The following is a 16,383-nucleotide window of genomic DNA, read 5'->3' on the forward strand; positions in this document are numbered from 1 at the left end:
GTCACTCTTTCCGACCCAGAGAGTCAGTCTGCTATGGAGGGCTGAGTGGTCAAATGCACCTGTGCAAAGAAACCCTAAAAGGTAAAAGCTGCTGAATCTATTCCAACAGCCAAGGTGACAGGCCAACCAGACCAGCAGGTCTTAACTGAGTTAAGGGGTCTTCACAGCATCAGGTCCATTCACCGAATGAGAATTACCAATCTACTAAAAACTTTTAAGGAATAATCTTCCTGACCACCAATATATATGAACATATTCTTCAAGAACATTTATTACAGTAAGTTTTTGATAACTTGGCAAATTAATCATTTGACTGAAAAACTAGTTTTTGGTGACTTGAGCCTTAGGGCCATTTCAGATAATTGTGGAAAAAAGTAAAAAGAAGTTAGGGTAATTAGGGCTGCAAAAAGACTGTTGTGGTTCCTGGCTCTTCAGACACAGTATTGCACTTACATCTTTGGTAGCTACGACTATCTCCTTCCAGATCCATTAAATGTGTTATCTACTGAGTTCTTCTTCCTTTTAAAAAATAGATTTTTTATTTAAAAAATTTTTTTTAATTTTTTTTTAATTTTTTTAATACAATCTTTTAAGGTGTGTACTGAGTTCTTCTTAAAATGGTCACTTCATTTTCCAGAAACACCTGTATTTGCTGCTATCGAGCAGGCAGAAATTCCAGCACTAGTATGTGGTGGGCGCAGCTTGTTTAGGCATGAAGAACCTTCCTACCGAGTCTCTACTTTACATGAAGTGAGAGGGCTGAATGTCTCTGGAGATAATTTATGTTGTTTTACCCAGAAAGTTTCATTGAAGAAAAGGCTACGCTAATTAGACCCTAGAAAAGACACTGTTGGTTAATGGAAACTCATCTTGGAAAGAAGTTAAATGATCTTGATTGAGCACTTGCAATACATACAGTTGGTTCCTAATATCAAAGAATACTGTTAATTTTCCTCCATTTATAGTTTCCTGATATTCGCAACACATCATATTTTGTGCTTAGGCTATGTTTCCCAGCTGATATTTATTGCCAAAACAAAAGGGGATGAGTTAAAACAGTAGAAAGGATTTATACAGGTACTAATAAGAATTTTAGAACTAAAAGTTATTCTTCAAAGCCCTCACATACACATTTTCTCAGAGATCTTCAAGTTACAGGTGAAGGCAATAAGTTGAGAATACGAAAGGTAAACTCCTAAAATTACAAAAACACTTGGATGGCTAATAATTACAGGCAAGCGCTCACTTCCCAACCTTGTCCCCTGTTTTCCAATTCAATTACTGAGGCATAATTCATTGCCACAGAGTGATCTTCTACAGAAACTGCTCTCACAGTGAAGAGCTGACAAGACTCTTCACTCGTCGTTTCCAGACAAGGACGAGAGTGCCGGGAAGCCCTCTCCCCAGTCCTAGGGTTGAGGGAAATACTAGACCACCGGTGATTTTAAATTCATGCTTGTGAAGTACAAGGAGCTAGTGGACAATGGTATGCGAACATGAGCACCTCCGCAGGGCAACTAAAACTGTGAGATGAGCCAATCAAAGACAACAACAAAGAGGAGACCCTTGGGTTCACAAAGTTCCATCAGTTCAAGTCTTGCTCCCTCAGTGATCAGAAACTGGACATGGAGGACAGAAAATCATGAGAGAATAAGACAGAAAAGGTGGAGGGAGACAGGGAAGCCTTCTGAAGTACTGAAGTGGACTCAAGACTAACAAAGTAGCCCACTCCACAGTGGGGCAGCCGGGCATCAGGTCACTGACACTGCAGGGGACAGTGGCTCTCAAAGACTAATCTACATCAAAATCACCGGAGGAGCTTATTTAAAGCTGCAGTTCCAGTGCAAAAGAAAGAACAAGTCCACCTATTTGGCAATTATCCTGAACCGCCTTACAGGGAAGTAGGTGGCATACACTGGACAACTGAGAAAGAAAAAACCTAAGGTTTCACAAATAACAGTGACAGACAAGAACACAGATTCCTCACCCTCTTCTAAGAGATTCTGAACCAGGAGGACAGGGTGGGGCCCAAGAACCAGTCCCACTGATGCAGTGGGTCCACTGACACGCTGAGAAACAGAGAGAACTAACCCCAAAACACACAGCTTGCCCTGGAAGAGCCGTAGCTAATGGCACTACCCCACATCTTTGTTATTCTGGCAGGACACAGAACACAGTTCTACAACCCTCCTCTGCATGGATAGTCAGTACCAGCGACAGTTTCCTTCACTTTAGAGACATGAATCAGCAGCTGCCTGGGGGCCTCGTCCAAAGCCTCCAAGTTCAAATTCTCTGACACACGACCAAAATCCTAACACCATTCTCATGAGCTATTTTATTTTATTCTTCCGTGAGCAATTTTAAATAAGCAGCACTCCTGATGATTTTCCTCCATTACAACTTTAAGAATGGCAAAGTCTCCATAATACAGTTCTAAGTTTTTCTCAAAACAACAACGTAACAAAAAACCCCAACACGTATGAACTTTCTATTAGAAATAACGCTTGTAAAATAAACTCAAAATGGATTAAAGACCTAAATGTAAGGCCAGACACTATAAAACTCTTAGAGGAAAACATAGGCAGAACACTCTTTGACATAAATCACAGCAAGATCCTTTTTGACCCACCTCCTAGAGAAATGGAAATAAAAACAAAAATAAACAAATGGGACCTAATGAAACTTCAAAGCTTTTGCACAGCAAAGGAAACCATAAACAAGATGAAAAGACAACCCTCAGAATGGGAGAAAATATTTGCAAACAAAGCAACTGACAAAGGATTGAACTCCAAAACATACAAGCAACTCATGCAGCTCAATATCAAAAAAACAAACAACCCAATCCAAAAATGGGCAGAAGACCTAAATAGACATTTCTCCAAAGAAGATATACAGATCACCAACAAACACATGAAAGGATGCTCAACATCACTAATCATTAGCGAAATGCAAATCAAAACTACAATGAGGTATCACCTCACACGGGTCAGAATGGCCATCATCAAAACATCTACAAACAATAAATGCTGGAGAGGGTGTGGAGAAAAGGGAACCCTCTTGTACTGTTGGTGGGAATGTAAATTGATACAGCCACTGTGGAGAACAGTATGGAGGTTCCTTAAAAAACTAAAAATAGAACTACCATACGACCCAGCAATCCCACTATTGGGCATATACCCTGAGAAAACCATAATTCAAAAAGATTCATGTACCACAGTGTTCACTGCAGCTCTGTTTACAATAATAGCCAGGACATGGAAGCAACTTAAGTGTCCATCGACAGATGAATGGATAAAGATGATGTGGCACATATATACAATGGAGCGTTCGCCATAAAAAGAAATGAAATTGAGTTATCTGTAGTGAGGTGGATGGACCTAGAGTCTGTCATACAGAGTGAAGTAAGTCAGAAAGAGAAAAACAAATACCGCATGCTAACACATATATATGGAATCTAAAAAACAAAAAAAAAGGTTCTGAAGAACCTAGGGGCAGGACAGGAATAAAGATGCAGACGTAGAGAATGGACTTGAGGACACGGAGAGGGGGAAGGGTAAGCTGGGACGAAGTGAGAGAGTGACATGATATATACATTACCAAATGAAAAATCGATAGCTAGTGGGAAGCAGCCACATAGCACAGGAAGATCAGCTTGGTGCTTCGTGACCACCTAGAGGGATGGGATAGGGAGGGTGGGAGGGAGACGCAAGAGGGAGGAGATCTGAGAATATATGTATATGTATGGCTGATTCACTTTGTTATAAAGCAGAAACTAACACACCATTGTAGAGCAATTATATTCCAAAAAAGATGTTAAAAAAAAAATAGAAAGAAAGAACCCTTGTAGGAGACCGCAATGGGGAGCCCCACAGGAGACTCTGTGAGAGAAACTGATGATAAGGTCCCTTTGGTCACCAAACTTTCTTAGATTAGATAAGCCCAAGATGTGTCCCACTTCGAAACAGTGCTCCTTTAAAACAATCCCAGACCCATCATGAACGTCAGCAACGACCTAATTGACAAATCCAGTGCCAAATGATGTCTGAATTTCCCTCCTTCCTGCAAATGCTCCCTTGCTCTCCGTGTTATGACTTTTTCAGGTGAAAACGGCAAGAAGGGTAATGTCACCAAGGAATCAGGCGGCCTCCTCTTCCAGAGGACTGCCCTGGAACAACTCTCCCCCACTCCACGCACTCTCAGGCAAATCTCTCCTTTGAGAAGGTCCACATGGACCTTGAAGTCAGGCCACAGAAAGACAACCCAACTTATACCCCTGCCCAAACCTGTTCTTCTTTGTCAGTAAAATTTACATAATTTTGAAATTCTTATATCCATGTGAGCTATCCTAGAAAACTGGATAGTGAACATATATTTAATAGTTGTCACTCTTATTAATTCCAATTATGAACAAGTAACATCGTTAGTATACATACTGCGTCTTATTAGACCTAAAACTTGTTTCTAAAATACATCCTGATTTCAAAGATGCTACAACTGTGAAAAAAATTTGCATCTCAGAATCATGAAATACAATGTAATAATATGGTAAAAGTTCTAAGAAGCTTCAAAAATCTGTAGAAAGTTAAGAAATTACAAATAAAATGGCCAAAGACAGAGCTGCAACAAAATCCATGTGAAAATTTAGGGAGATGTGGTATTTGCTTTTGAATATTGTCCTGGGGATATATATGCCCTCAAAAGGACCCCATTTGCAATAGGGTCTCTGAACCTTTTGGAGCTCCAGGCAGCACATCCCAGAGGCAGCCCATAGACCGTGGTGATCAACAGGTCTCCATGACTATGGGCCACACTTAAGTCTCACGGAAGATGTTCCACGCTTCCTGACCGTCCCACAGATCCCCTGCATATTCCAGCGACGCTCTTTGGCCTTCATCTCACTCACCATCTCAGCAGCCACCATCTCTGCCTGTCCAAACGATCTCCTCTCTCGGCTTCAGTGACATCAGTCCCTTGCTGTCCCCTTTGCCAGCTCCTCCTCTGCCTGGTCTCTCTCCCTGTGCTCCCCTCCGAGCCATGGCACCCACTCCACAGCCCTTCTACCACAGCATGCTTACCGTCAGCTCCCGATGGACAGTGGCTGCCCTACTTGTATGTCCACCCATCTGCCTGGCCTCTTCACCTAGACATCTCACAAGCATCTCAAGAGGAGCATGTCTTAACCGGAATTACGAATGCCCTCCCCTTCATCACCCTTCTCCCAGTCTGTTCCTCCGCTAGCTCTGTAAATGGTCCCGCCTCCCACCAAGTCATCTCACACGGTGACCCCACACATCCACTCTAGTGGCAAATCTCATCTGGTCTCCTGTCCCCTCTGTAATCAATGGCCTCCAGGCCCCCATCTCCACTAGCCTAGAGCACTGCAGTGGCCACTGCCACCCATGGCCCTCCTTGAGACGGCTCCTGCCCAGCCCCCAATATCCACTTCACACCGCTTTCCTCTCACCCTTCCCACTGGACTTCTGCTGGCTCCTACACAAGCCAATGCTCTCCCAGTGCCCTGGGGTCTCCGTGGCATCTGCTCATCCTTCCAATCTTGCCCTTAAAACCCCCTATTTGGTGCGGCCTTCTCTCTGATGGCTCCACCTAAGTAGGTCCCTGTGTCAACCTCAACCTCTCCGTGCTACTCAGACCTGTTGGAGCAGTTTGCGTTTGTAATTATTTGTTTTCCATCACCACCACCCCCAATTTCACGAAAGAGGGGTGAGCTCTACGTAACTCACACCAGCACTCCAGATGCACCTGGGCTCAGAGAAGGTGCTCAACAAATGAGACGAGTTAAAGGAACGGCCACATCCCCTCGTTTCCTGAGCATCACCAGTGCTGCGGGAATCCTCTAGGAGAGGAGACAAGCACGAGTCCCTCGGCCAGTGACCAAGTGTCAATCGTCCCACAAAGAGCTCAACCAGGGCACCAGGTGATTCGGTATCAGAGTCCTGAGCTCAACTGTTTGGCATGCTGAACCTAGCTGGGCTTTAAAAGACCACTCCCCAAAGCATGACAAAAAACACAAATATGTTCAAGGCTCCAAATTTTTCTTTTTTTTTAATTAAAGAAATTTAGACCTTTGGTAACTGCTCTCCCTCACTGTACAAAAATCTCTGGGCTCCAAGGGGCCAGAAACAATTTAGAAAACTCAAGGAAGACAACAAAACATGTTTGAGGAACTGCAAATAAGGAATGTAAACACACCCCAAAGGGCTCGGAGCCACTAAAACATGACACCAGGACATACTGAAGAAGCTTTGGGCCTTGCAGACAAGAAGTTACATAGCCCTGAACGAACCTAAAGCCCTCAGACCCTCAGCCTCTACATCTGTAAAATGGGAGGTGAATGATGTCTTTCAACAGGCTGTCGAAAGAATAAGGTAAAACACAGGGTGAGAAAGCACTTAGAAAGATATTGGGCAAATTATGTGCACTTGCTGCCCTGCTTCTCTGTCAGTCCCCTCTGGTTCCTGTGCTGCGCCCAATAGCGTGAAGTCCGTGGCTGGGTCACCTGGCCTGGTGAAGCCTGCCCCGAGCCCCGCGGTAAACGTCTGAGGACTTCACTCCAAAGGCACCAGCTGCGGATCTCTCCAAGAGTCCACCCGTGCCCCTGTGGGAAAGTGGTGGCTAGGCTCCCATACACCAAGATACTTCCCCAGTTCACCATGCGGGTAGCCTGCTAAGGCCAAGGCGGGGGGAGGGGGGAGAGAACTGGTTTTATCTGTTAGACGTCACAGACAGAAGGATGAGATGTTACTGCTACTGCCTCCCCCAACCATTCCCCGGAGCAGGGCTTTCAACTGGGGCCAACTACAGGGGGGTCGGTGTGCAGGGCTGTGAGCATCGAGTGGGTGAAGGCCAGGGATATTGTTAAACATCCCACAATACACAGGATGGCCCCCACAACAGAGAAAGATCCCACCCCAAACGTCAACAGTGCCAAGGGCGAGAGAAGCCTTCCCTAGCCCAAAGGGCTCCAGCCCAGGCACAGGTGGAGACAACCAGAAGCCTCTTTCCAGTCTGGTCCGAACCTGCCCTTGACAAGCACACCACTCTCAGGAATTCAGTCCCCTGGAGCCGCAGAGGCAGGAAGAGGAACCTGCAGTGAAAGGATTCTGCCACTAAGTTGGGGGTAAAGGAGAAAGGATGAAAAAGTGGGCCTGGAGAAGATCTAAAAAAAGAAAATGGAAGAAAATGTTAGGTCAGGGTTTCTCAGACTACAAAACACAGAATGTCTGTGAAAAGCAAACACTCTTACTCTGAAGCCAAAATGTGCTCCAGGTCACTGACCAAACCCAGGTGACAATCAACAGTACTGAAGTCCACGCTACTGCCCTCCCAGTGAGGACTGGAAAAGGAAAGGCAGGCAAGAACAGGAAGAGCAGGGCTGGGGATCCTGGCCTGCCGCCCCCAGGGCTGAGAGGAGTCGTGTGAAGGGAGCAGTGGGCTTTGTTGTAAGTTCTGGGTCTGTATGGCCAGGAACAGGGCAATCCTGGCAACAAAAAGTTACTGGAAGGAGAGAAGCAGATCCAGGAAAGTTACAGGGGGATGATCAGAAGAAGAAATAAAGAAGTAAAAACTTGAAAACAGATCTCATTGCTTGTACCCTTTCTTTTTAAAGAAGGAAGAATGTAGCAAACTGAGAGCGAATCTGATTAGGATACCTCGGGAATCTGACTAGGATACCTCAGTATCACTCCCTTCTCTGATGTTTTTTTTTTTTGGCTGCGTTGGGTCTTCAATGCTGTGCACAGGCCTTCTCTTGTTGTGGTGAGTGGTGGCTACTCTTCGTGTGGTGCATGGGCTTCTCACTGCAGTGACTTCTCTTGTTGCAGAGCACAGGCTCTAGGTGCACGGGCTTCAGTAGTTGTGGCTTGCGGGCTCTAGAGCGCAGGCTCAGCAGTTGTGGCGCACGGGCTTAGTTGCTCCGCGGCATGTGGGATCTTCTTGGACCGGGGCTCGAACCCGTGTCCCCTGCATTGGCAGGCAGATTCTTAACCACTGAGCCACCAGGGAAGCCCCTTTTTCTGATTTTTAACAAAAACAAAGAGAAAGAGATCCAACTCTTCCTGCTTTCAGCAGCCTCAAAACTTCTAAGTACTGTAAGCAGTCAATTCCTTAGTTTTGGCAAACGTACCAAGATTACAGAAGATGTTAACATCAAGGGAAGCGGATGATGGAGATAGAGGAATTCTTGGCTGTACCTTTACAATAAATACTTCAAATTAAAGTTTTTTAAAAATCAAAAGACAAAAAGCAACTTTTTCTGAACATAATCCCCCAGCTGTCTTCTGAGCCTTCCCAAATCACTCTGCACAACTATGTGGATGGCAGCCCGGGCAGGGCAGGCCAAGGGGAGAGGAGAGTGGCTGCTCCAGGCCCTGACGCATCGCTAAAGGCACATCAGAGACGCAGAAGCCATGTATGCACGGTGAGGTCCGACAAAAGAACACACTTCCCCTTAGCGGCCGGAATTAAAAGAGATGCCATTTTGTGGCACAAAAGGAGCTATTTTCCCATTAATATCTGGGTTAGTTAGGTTGAGAGTTCCAAGGGTAGTTTCTATTTTATAGGTAGGAAATCTCAAGGAGAATGAAGACCTGTGAAACCATCTGTCAAGTCAGACAGGACACACACATCTCACAGACAAGGTACAGTTCTCTGAAGATAAATGTCCTTTGTAACAGAAATGGATGGACTGCTACTGACAGCTTCAACCACTAACAGACGGGAAGTGTAAAAAAGCCTATCTCTCCAATTCTCTTGGCTCTATTGCTGAATCAAGAGGGTGACTCTGGAGGAAAGTCAAAATGACTCACAGACATGAACCCTCTCCCTCCACATAGGGACCCCGGGAGGACTAGCTGAATCATCTTAACTAGCCCCTTACGGGCAGCTCATCACAGAAAATTAAACTCACTGAGAAAGCGTACGCATAAGAAATACAGGTTATTTTCCTTTCACCCATGATGCACTTTTAGTTGCAGATCTTCACTGTCAGCACGATAAAATCCACACACCAAAGCACCCACTGGAGACCCACAGCTCTGAGACCAAGGGCAACTTACCATGTTTGGCACGTTGGTGACTGAAGCATTCTTGATGTCTGCAGCGAAGGGAGGCAAGCTATTGACCATGCTCTGCTTGCCGGGCAGCTGAGGGTTCACTCCAGGGGCTCCCATCTGCTGCCCTCCAGTTTGACTAAAGGGTTGTCCAAATGGACTTGTGTTACCAGTCATTCCCATCTGAAACAAAAAGAGCAATGTCAGCCATCCTGACGCGACCACATATGAAAGGAAGAGCCTCAGAAACGCTCACTCTGACCCACTGAAGCAAAAATCGTTACTTCCTGTAAAATCTTCATTTCAATTATAAATTAAAGGCTCATTCTCAGGGTTCACAATTAGGATCATGAACAGAGCAACTTGCTCAAACAGCTACAGACTAAAGGCAGAAGACTAGTGAAGCTGCTCCCAACAACCCCATCTGTCCCCTCCTCCTAAATATCATCCCAAGAGCCAGCACTTTTCCACCCTTACCCCTCAGCCATACTCCTCACGCCAAGCCCCCTACCCTGAGAGTGGCACCGACCCATTAAGATCATTTGGAAAACAAAATCTTCCAGAATAACTGACAAAGGGGAGCTCCTTCAGTTTAATCCTTAATTACTCTATAAGTAATTAGTTTCTTTCAGCTACCACCCCCCAATCAGATTTAAGTTTCCATTAGTTCAAAATGCACAGTAGAAATATTGACAAAGAAATCATATAATGTCTGGGATCTGCTTTAAAACCTAGTGAGGCAAGGGGTAGCATCGATGAAAAAACGACTGGACAAACGTCGGTGACTCCTCACCAGGGGACAGGTGTGGGGGGTTGTTATACTAGCCCCTCTAATATTATACGTATTTGAAGTTTTCCATAATAAAGTCTTATCTAAATTACAGTGAAATAAAAGAAACTGTATAGTAGATAAAGCCAAGAATGGAAAGGAGGAACCCCACCTATGCCACGGAGTGGGGCAGCAAGCAACCACAGGAGTTAGAGATCCCCTCCAGTCAAGAGCCCCCGGCCAGGTTCCCGCCAGACCCCTCAGCTCTAACCTCCACAGGCATGAATCCGGGAATCCCCACAGTGATGCCCTGCTGCTCAGCCGCCCCCTCTGGAGAAGCAGAGTCTCATTACTAAGAGAGTGGCTTTTTTAGTCTGCCTGCTTTGCTTTCTCACGAAGTTGCAACAATCCATCTGCTGCCTACTGCCTGCTCCACTTTTCTGCTGTCCTGGTGCATTTGATGTTTAGAAACTGGGAGGAAGGAGTCTCCTGAAGGGAAGACAGCCCCTTCCCTAGGGGACAGAGTTTCCATTCAAGAAATCACAGCTCAGTTCTCTCCACCAACCTCACATGGTGACTGCACCAGCCCGTTCACACTGGTTAACTCACGTTCCTTCTATGGACCTTTACCTCACTTGAAAGATGAGTATCTTGCACAAGACAACTGCATTACTTCTTTCAGCTCTAAAATTCTAGGCTGCAAACAAACAGATGCTCAACACAATCGACCCTTTCCTGTTGAAATGTCCGCATAAAAACACAAATAAAATCAAACTACTGTAACCAAAAAGATCTTGTTCTGGCATTTTCATATGTACTGGTGGTTTCCACATATAGCCCTCACAGCGGTACTTCTCAATTTTTTGAAAGTGAACACATTCTAGCTGCCACTTTTGCCTTACTTGCTTTACTCGAGTAAACTGAAACAAATTTAAATTCAACTGAAATTCAAAGTCAACTTGAGAAGACTGAAACAAAAACAAATTCTTTACGAAGCCCACCAAGTAGGCTCAACTCTGAATTCAGATGATTTAATCAAGGCAAGACTTAATCAGCAAACTTTTAACATAAAGGACATTTCTGATTCTCAACTAGGTTCCTTCAGTTGTTATCTGAAACTCAGAAAAACTGAAGCAAAAATCTACATTTTCAGGAAGTGTTACACTAAATTAAGTCCACGTAATGATTACTTCTTGTAGAATTCTGCATAAACTCAAACACTGCTCTCAGAGCCCCAAGAATTTGGGGAAAAAACATGGTTATAATTTCCATTTCCTAAATTTCTTTTTAAAAAATTATTTATTTTATTTATTTACTTTTGGCTGTGCTGGGTCTTCGTTGTGTGCGTGGGCTTTCTCTAGTTGTGGCGAGCAGGGGCTACTCTTCGTTGCGGTGCGCGGGCTTCTCATTGCTGTGGCTTCTCGTTGCAGAGCACAGGATCTAGGCACACGGGCTCAGTAGTTGTGGCTCGTGGGCTCTAGAGCACAGGCTCAGTAGTTGTGGCGCACAGGCTTAGCTGCTCCGCGGCATGTGGGATCTTCCCGGACCAGGGCTCAAACCCGTGTCCCCTGCATTGGCAGGCGGATCCTTAACCACTGCGCACCAGGGAAGTCCCCCATTTCCTAAATTTCATTTAAAATTTCTCTACTTAGGACCAAACATGTCAGAAGACACATGCATCAATTTACTCTCCATGAATCCGTGCTCACAGTCAGCCAGCGTTTACCTAGCGCCTGCTATGAACCAAGCCCGGTTCAGAACACGTTCGGATGCAATTTTCCTACTTGTCATAGAGCTCGCTCCATGTAACCACCAACCTGATAAACAAGAAAAATCAATGTTGTTTTGGAAGTTTCTAGTACTGATGAATCAAAGTGGATGGCAGCTGGGGGGTGGGAAAGGAGAGGCAACTGTCCTTCCACTGACGCCAACTGTCCAAGGCAGTCAGCCCTTTGGTGTAGAGAGGGACATAAATACCAAGAGCTCAACGAGCTTCCAAAGGGGACCTGTGCGGCTCAAAGTTCACCAGCCCTGTTAAAAACGTCTAAGGCTCTGCGAATATTGGGACGGCGTTCACACGATCACCTTGCCAGGGTGAAAACTGGGTGGATGTGTGGTCTGGTCAGTTGGCTACTACTTGCCTGGTGAGCCTCTGGGACAAAGCACCAAAGTGCTGTGGACACTGACAGATTTCATCAGGAAATCGTTCTCACCTTTTCTTCTTGGCCATTCCATAGTGAAGGAAACCTCTCAACATGGTTTCAATCCTCATGGGGCAAGAACCAAGGTAAAGTCAAAGATCACAGACAGCAGGTAAGGAATGGCCAGCTCACAGGAGGCTATGTGTCTAAAAAAAAATTGGGGGAAAATCCCACCCTCAGCCTATGACAACACACTCCAAGGATGAACCAAAGCAAGTCACAGCCACCTTCAGGATCAGGCTCCAAAGTCAGGGCTCAGCTCCCTGGTCCAGGGCCAGTCCCTCCTTAATATCAGAGCTAACAGAGGCCCAGGTAAGGACAGCCCTCTAACAGGCCACCCAGCCACATCAGCCAACTAGGCCCCGTGGTCCCAACTATCCCCCAGCAGAGCCTGGTAGAACCGGAAGGCTGCTCCAGTCCTAGCCTGCAGTTTTGAGTAAAAACCCTTCACTTCTAGAGATGTCTAGATTTCTGATTTCCTGTCTGTATCTCTTCTCCTTTGATCAGATCGAACATTCCCAAGTCTAGCTAACACATATTTTTTAGCACCAACGTGTTCTTTAGCTCATGATGAAACAGTATAAATCGAGATGTTTGTCTAACTCCACTTAATAAAATCAATGTATTTCTTTTATTTTCCCAACAGTTACTTAGTAGCAATTTAGTAAACTTTATTTTCAACTGAAGTTTATCATATTTTGGTTTAAGGCTGCTACAGAACCAGCAAACAATCTTTTCAATAATATTCAAAAAGCAGAACAGCAGAAATAGGCAACTGTTCAGTTAATGGTGCAGTTTATGTAATATATGAACAAATTAAAGCCTACAGAATAAATATTTATATTCTGCCTCATTCAGCAACAGCCCATACATGTTAAGATATCCTTTCACTCTATTCTTCCAGAGCCCTTTTAAGCATTTAATTCAAGTTCAATCTTAGAAAACAGGAAAAGTTAACTATGGTAAGTACTGAAAAAAAGGCAAGCTCCCCCATAAGGAAATCTAAATTAAATAATGCTTTATAGGTCTACCAAGTATTCCCATGAAAACGCATTCTTGTAACCAAGTCTATCAATCAATCATTTGAGAACCTACTTACTCTGTTGTTTGTCTATCACTTCAATGAGACAATAAAGACACGTAAACTACAGTCCCTGTGTACCAGGGAAGAACAAACTAGGTAAGAAGGTAAAAAAGACAACCTCCCCCAAACCCCACAAAACTAGTGCCAGATCCTGAGGCCTACCCCCTGCCCAAGGATGGGATTAGGTATTAGCCTTGGCATGACTTTAAAGCATGAGACCAGACGAGGAAACCTGTCTTTAGGGTTTAGTTCAAACAAACCTGAACAATGCCTACACGAGCCTCATTATGAAACAAAGATAGTGTCCGCAGCAAATTCTGTTGACAGCACCTGGCCCATCAATCAAAAACTGCTGAAGTTCTGAGCTGTCAGGCAAGAAGGTGAATGACAGACATCACAGAAGAAGAACAGAGTAGACGATGCTTCTCTACTCTGACAGACACATACTACAGATATGCTATGGAAGGTTCAAAACAGGACACGACTCTGTGGCAGTATTTGTCATAATAATATTTATGACAACCCATCCTAAATCTATCTTTGGCACAAAACCAGGATGAAACTTCTTGCCTTCCTGGAACATATGTCTCCTCTGTGTCCTTGGGCCCCAGTACATAGTGGGTACTCAATTAGTATTTGGGGAAAGAACCAAATAAATGAACACTCCAAGAGACCCACTGCATCATGCAGCCCACCCCTCGGAACAACAGAAACCCCAACATCAGCCCTGAGGGCAGGGGGGGAATCAAAGAACCGTGCCCCAGTCACAGAAGCCAAGCACAGATAAGGGTCACCACTGGGTGTAGCGGGCACTGGGAGAGGCAGCAGAACAGGCTCCTTTCTGTTTTCTCAACAGTCACCACGAGGATCTCAGCTACTAGCTGCAATGGACAGGCTGTCAGTCCACTGGCCTGTGCTCAAAGGTTGAGTACAAAGAGCATATGCACTCGGAGTTGGTTTTACAGGACAAATGTGATTTTGTGCCCCATGACAGCACAGACGGGAGCCCGGCCTGGCTGTACAACAGGCACTCTGTGCTTACGTGCACTAGGCCAGCAAACCTTTGGCTTTGGTGCAAGGCCTCAGCCAGGCCCCAGCCCAGAGCTTCCCACTGGTACACTGCGATAATGGTCCATCAGCCTCCATGGTCACCTGTGGCTGCAAACGGCCTCCTCTGCTGACCTCAGTGTAGGACAAATATTTCATTTTCTACTTGTGTCATGATATGACAACTATCAACATAATAAGAGAACAAGCCGTGGGCTGCAAAAGAGCAGGGAGATTCTCTCCACCACACTGCACTAACCCGGAGAAGATCTCTACTACTTACCTAACTCATCTAATCAAATAAGGTAGTAATTGAAAACCCAAAGAACTAACTAGGGGTGTTAAGGAGAAGTAACAATGATCATGTAAGTTTCTCCCCAGAATAGGTTTCTAAATAGTAGCAAGCCAAGTATTCCTTTTCTTGCTCTTTTGTAGGAAAGTGGGACAGAGAATCCCTTTCTTTGCAGTTAGGGCCACCACAGGTTGTACCTCCTCTACCATCATCAGCAGCCCAAACTCCCTTGGGATGAGACAGTGGGCCTGGGCCTGCCTGGGCAGTCCATGGCAGGCAGGGGTGCCTGGGCGGAAACGTCTGTACACATTTTGTGTGATGTGCATTTTTGAGAGAAAAGGTCCATTATTAGATTCTCAAAAGGGGTCCTAAGATCCCCTAAAGATTAAGGATGCCTGCCCTTGGGGAAGGCAACTCCCTCTTCCCAGACCTCACACACCCCCGCCACATACGGGCCTTTCCCAGTAGCAGACTCCCGTCCAGAGACATCAACCACTCACGTAACAACCACCCTCACAAATGAACTCTCCCCAATTTCCATCTCCAAACATCCTCTTGAAATGCACACTCACAGGAAGGATCAGATCATAACTATTTTTGAGCTAAAAGCTTGATGGGGGACACACTGTGTGACCATTTGAGAATATCGGGAAAGGGAGGTAAGAGGGAAGATGTTCAGGACTGGAGCAGGACAGCCAGAAACACGCTTCCACTTCATGATTTTACTTAGAGTCCACCAGGGCTTCAGAAATGCTTCAAGTGGCAACAAATGTTGAGTTTGATGTGGTTTCAATGAGCCCACTAAACACGCTTTTTCAAAAGCTGAATTCTTCAGCAGTTTTCCTCACACCTTGATATACACTTAAAACCACACTACACAGCAGAGCAATCAGAGGAAGTACCGCCGTGTGTGTGTGTGTGTGTGTGTGTGTGTGTGTGTGTGTGTGTGTGTGTGTGTGTGTGTGTGTGTGTGTGTGTGTGTGTAACTGGTGTGATGCTGGTCAGGAAACAGACAGAAAGAAAACAAAATACGGCCTTTCACGATAAGCTTAGTAGGGACGATAAGACAGGTTAGAATTGTCAGCTGGAAGGCCTCAGAGACTTATCTAGTCAAAATTTACACTCCGTGGATGAGGAAACGGTGGCCCAGAAAGCTTAGGAACACAACAAATCAGCTGGCGAAACTGCCGTGATGCTCGCCCTGTCCTGCCCCTCCTAGAGGCGCCACCGCCGCTGCAGGCTCGTTGCCCCCTCGGCTCCTCCAGGCCCACCCGGAAATGCACTGCCCAGACTCGCACTGCCGAAAGGGACAGGCTCAGTCCACCAAGACCAGGCGTCAGCAAACTATAGCCCCAGGGCCAAAGCACCCCAATGTCTGTTTTTGAAAAAACAAAACAAACAAAAGTTTTATTGGAACATAGCCACAAATAAGATTTCATTCTTAGAGACAGTAGGACGTTGTGGTTAAGTATGGAGGACCTGGTCTGCGGGTGGCTCTGCCACTTGCCAGCTGTGTGACCTTCGGCAATTTACTTAAACTTCTCTGTGCCTGAGCTTTATCACCTGTAAAGTGGAGATGATAGCACCTCCTCTCTTAGGGTTGTATTAGAATTAAGTGGATTCACGAACATGAAGCACCAAGAAGAGCGACTGACGCGTAGCAGGTGCTACAGGTGCTGGCTAGTATGTTATTATTTGGCTTTGGGGGGGAATCATGTTACACTAGATGTAGTTTCTTTCCTAAGTATGCTTAGGACACTAATTTAAAAACTGAACATTTTTCAGAGACTGTGTGATGGTGGAGTGGTTCAAACAGGTAGGATCAGAGGGAGAAGCCAGCTGGGATTACTGGCATTTGATTATGAGACATTTGCAGAGACACATGAAATAAACTTGTGACAAAAACAATCTTGTGCATTCAC

General features: G+C 45.4%; 1 protein-coding gene across 8 annotated transcripts in view; it reads right to left on the minus strand.

The window, feature by feature from the left end:
• The window catches only part of CREBBP (CREB binding lysine acetyltransferase), a 129,410-nt gene that overhangs the window by 63,211 nt on the left and 49,816 nt on the right, over positions 1-16,383 (minus strand). For all 8 annotated transcript variants that reach the window (XM_082362042.1, XM_082362041.1, XM_082362043.1 and 5 more), the window contains exon 3: positions 9,075-9,251. In XM_082362042.1, the coding sequence (XP_082218168.1) occupies positions 9,075-9,251 (177 nt within the window). The remainder of the gene's footprint in view (positions 1-9,074; positions 9,252-16,383) is intronic.

This window comes from Balaenoptera borealis (genome assembly GCF_965194805.1).
Source record: "Balaenoptera borealis genome assembly, chromosome: 16".
In the NCBI taxonomy this organism is placed as follows: Eukaryota; Metazoa; Chordata; class Mammalia; order Artiodactyla; family Balaenopteridae; genus Balaenoptera; species Balaenoptera borealis.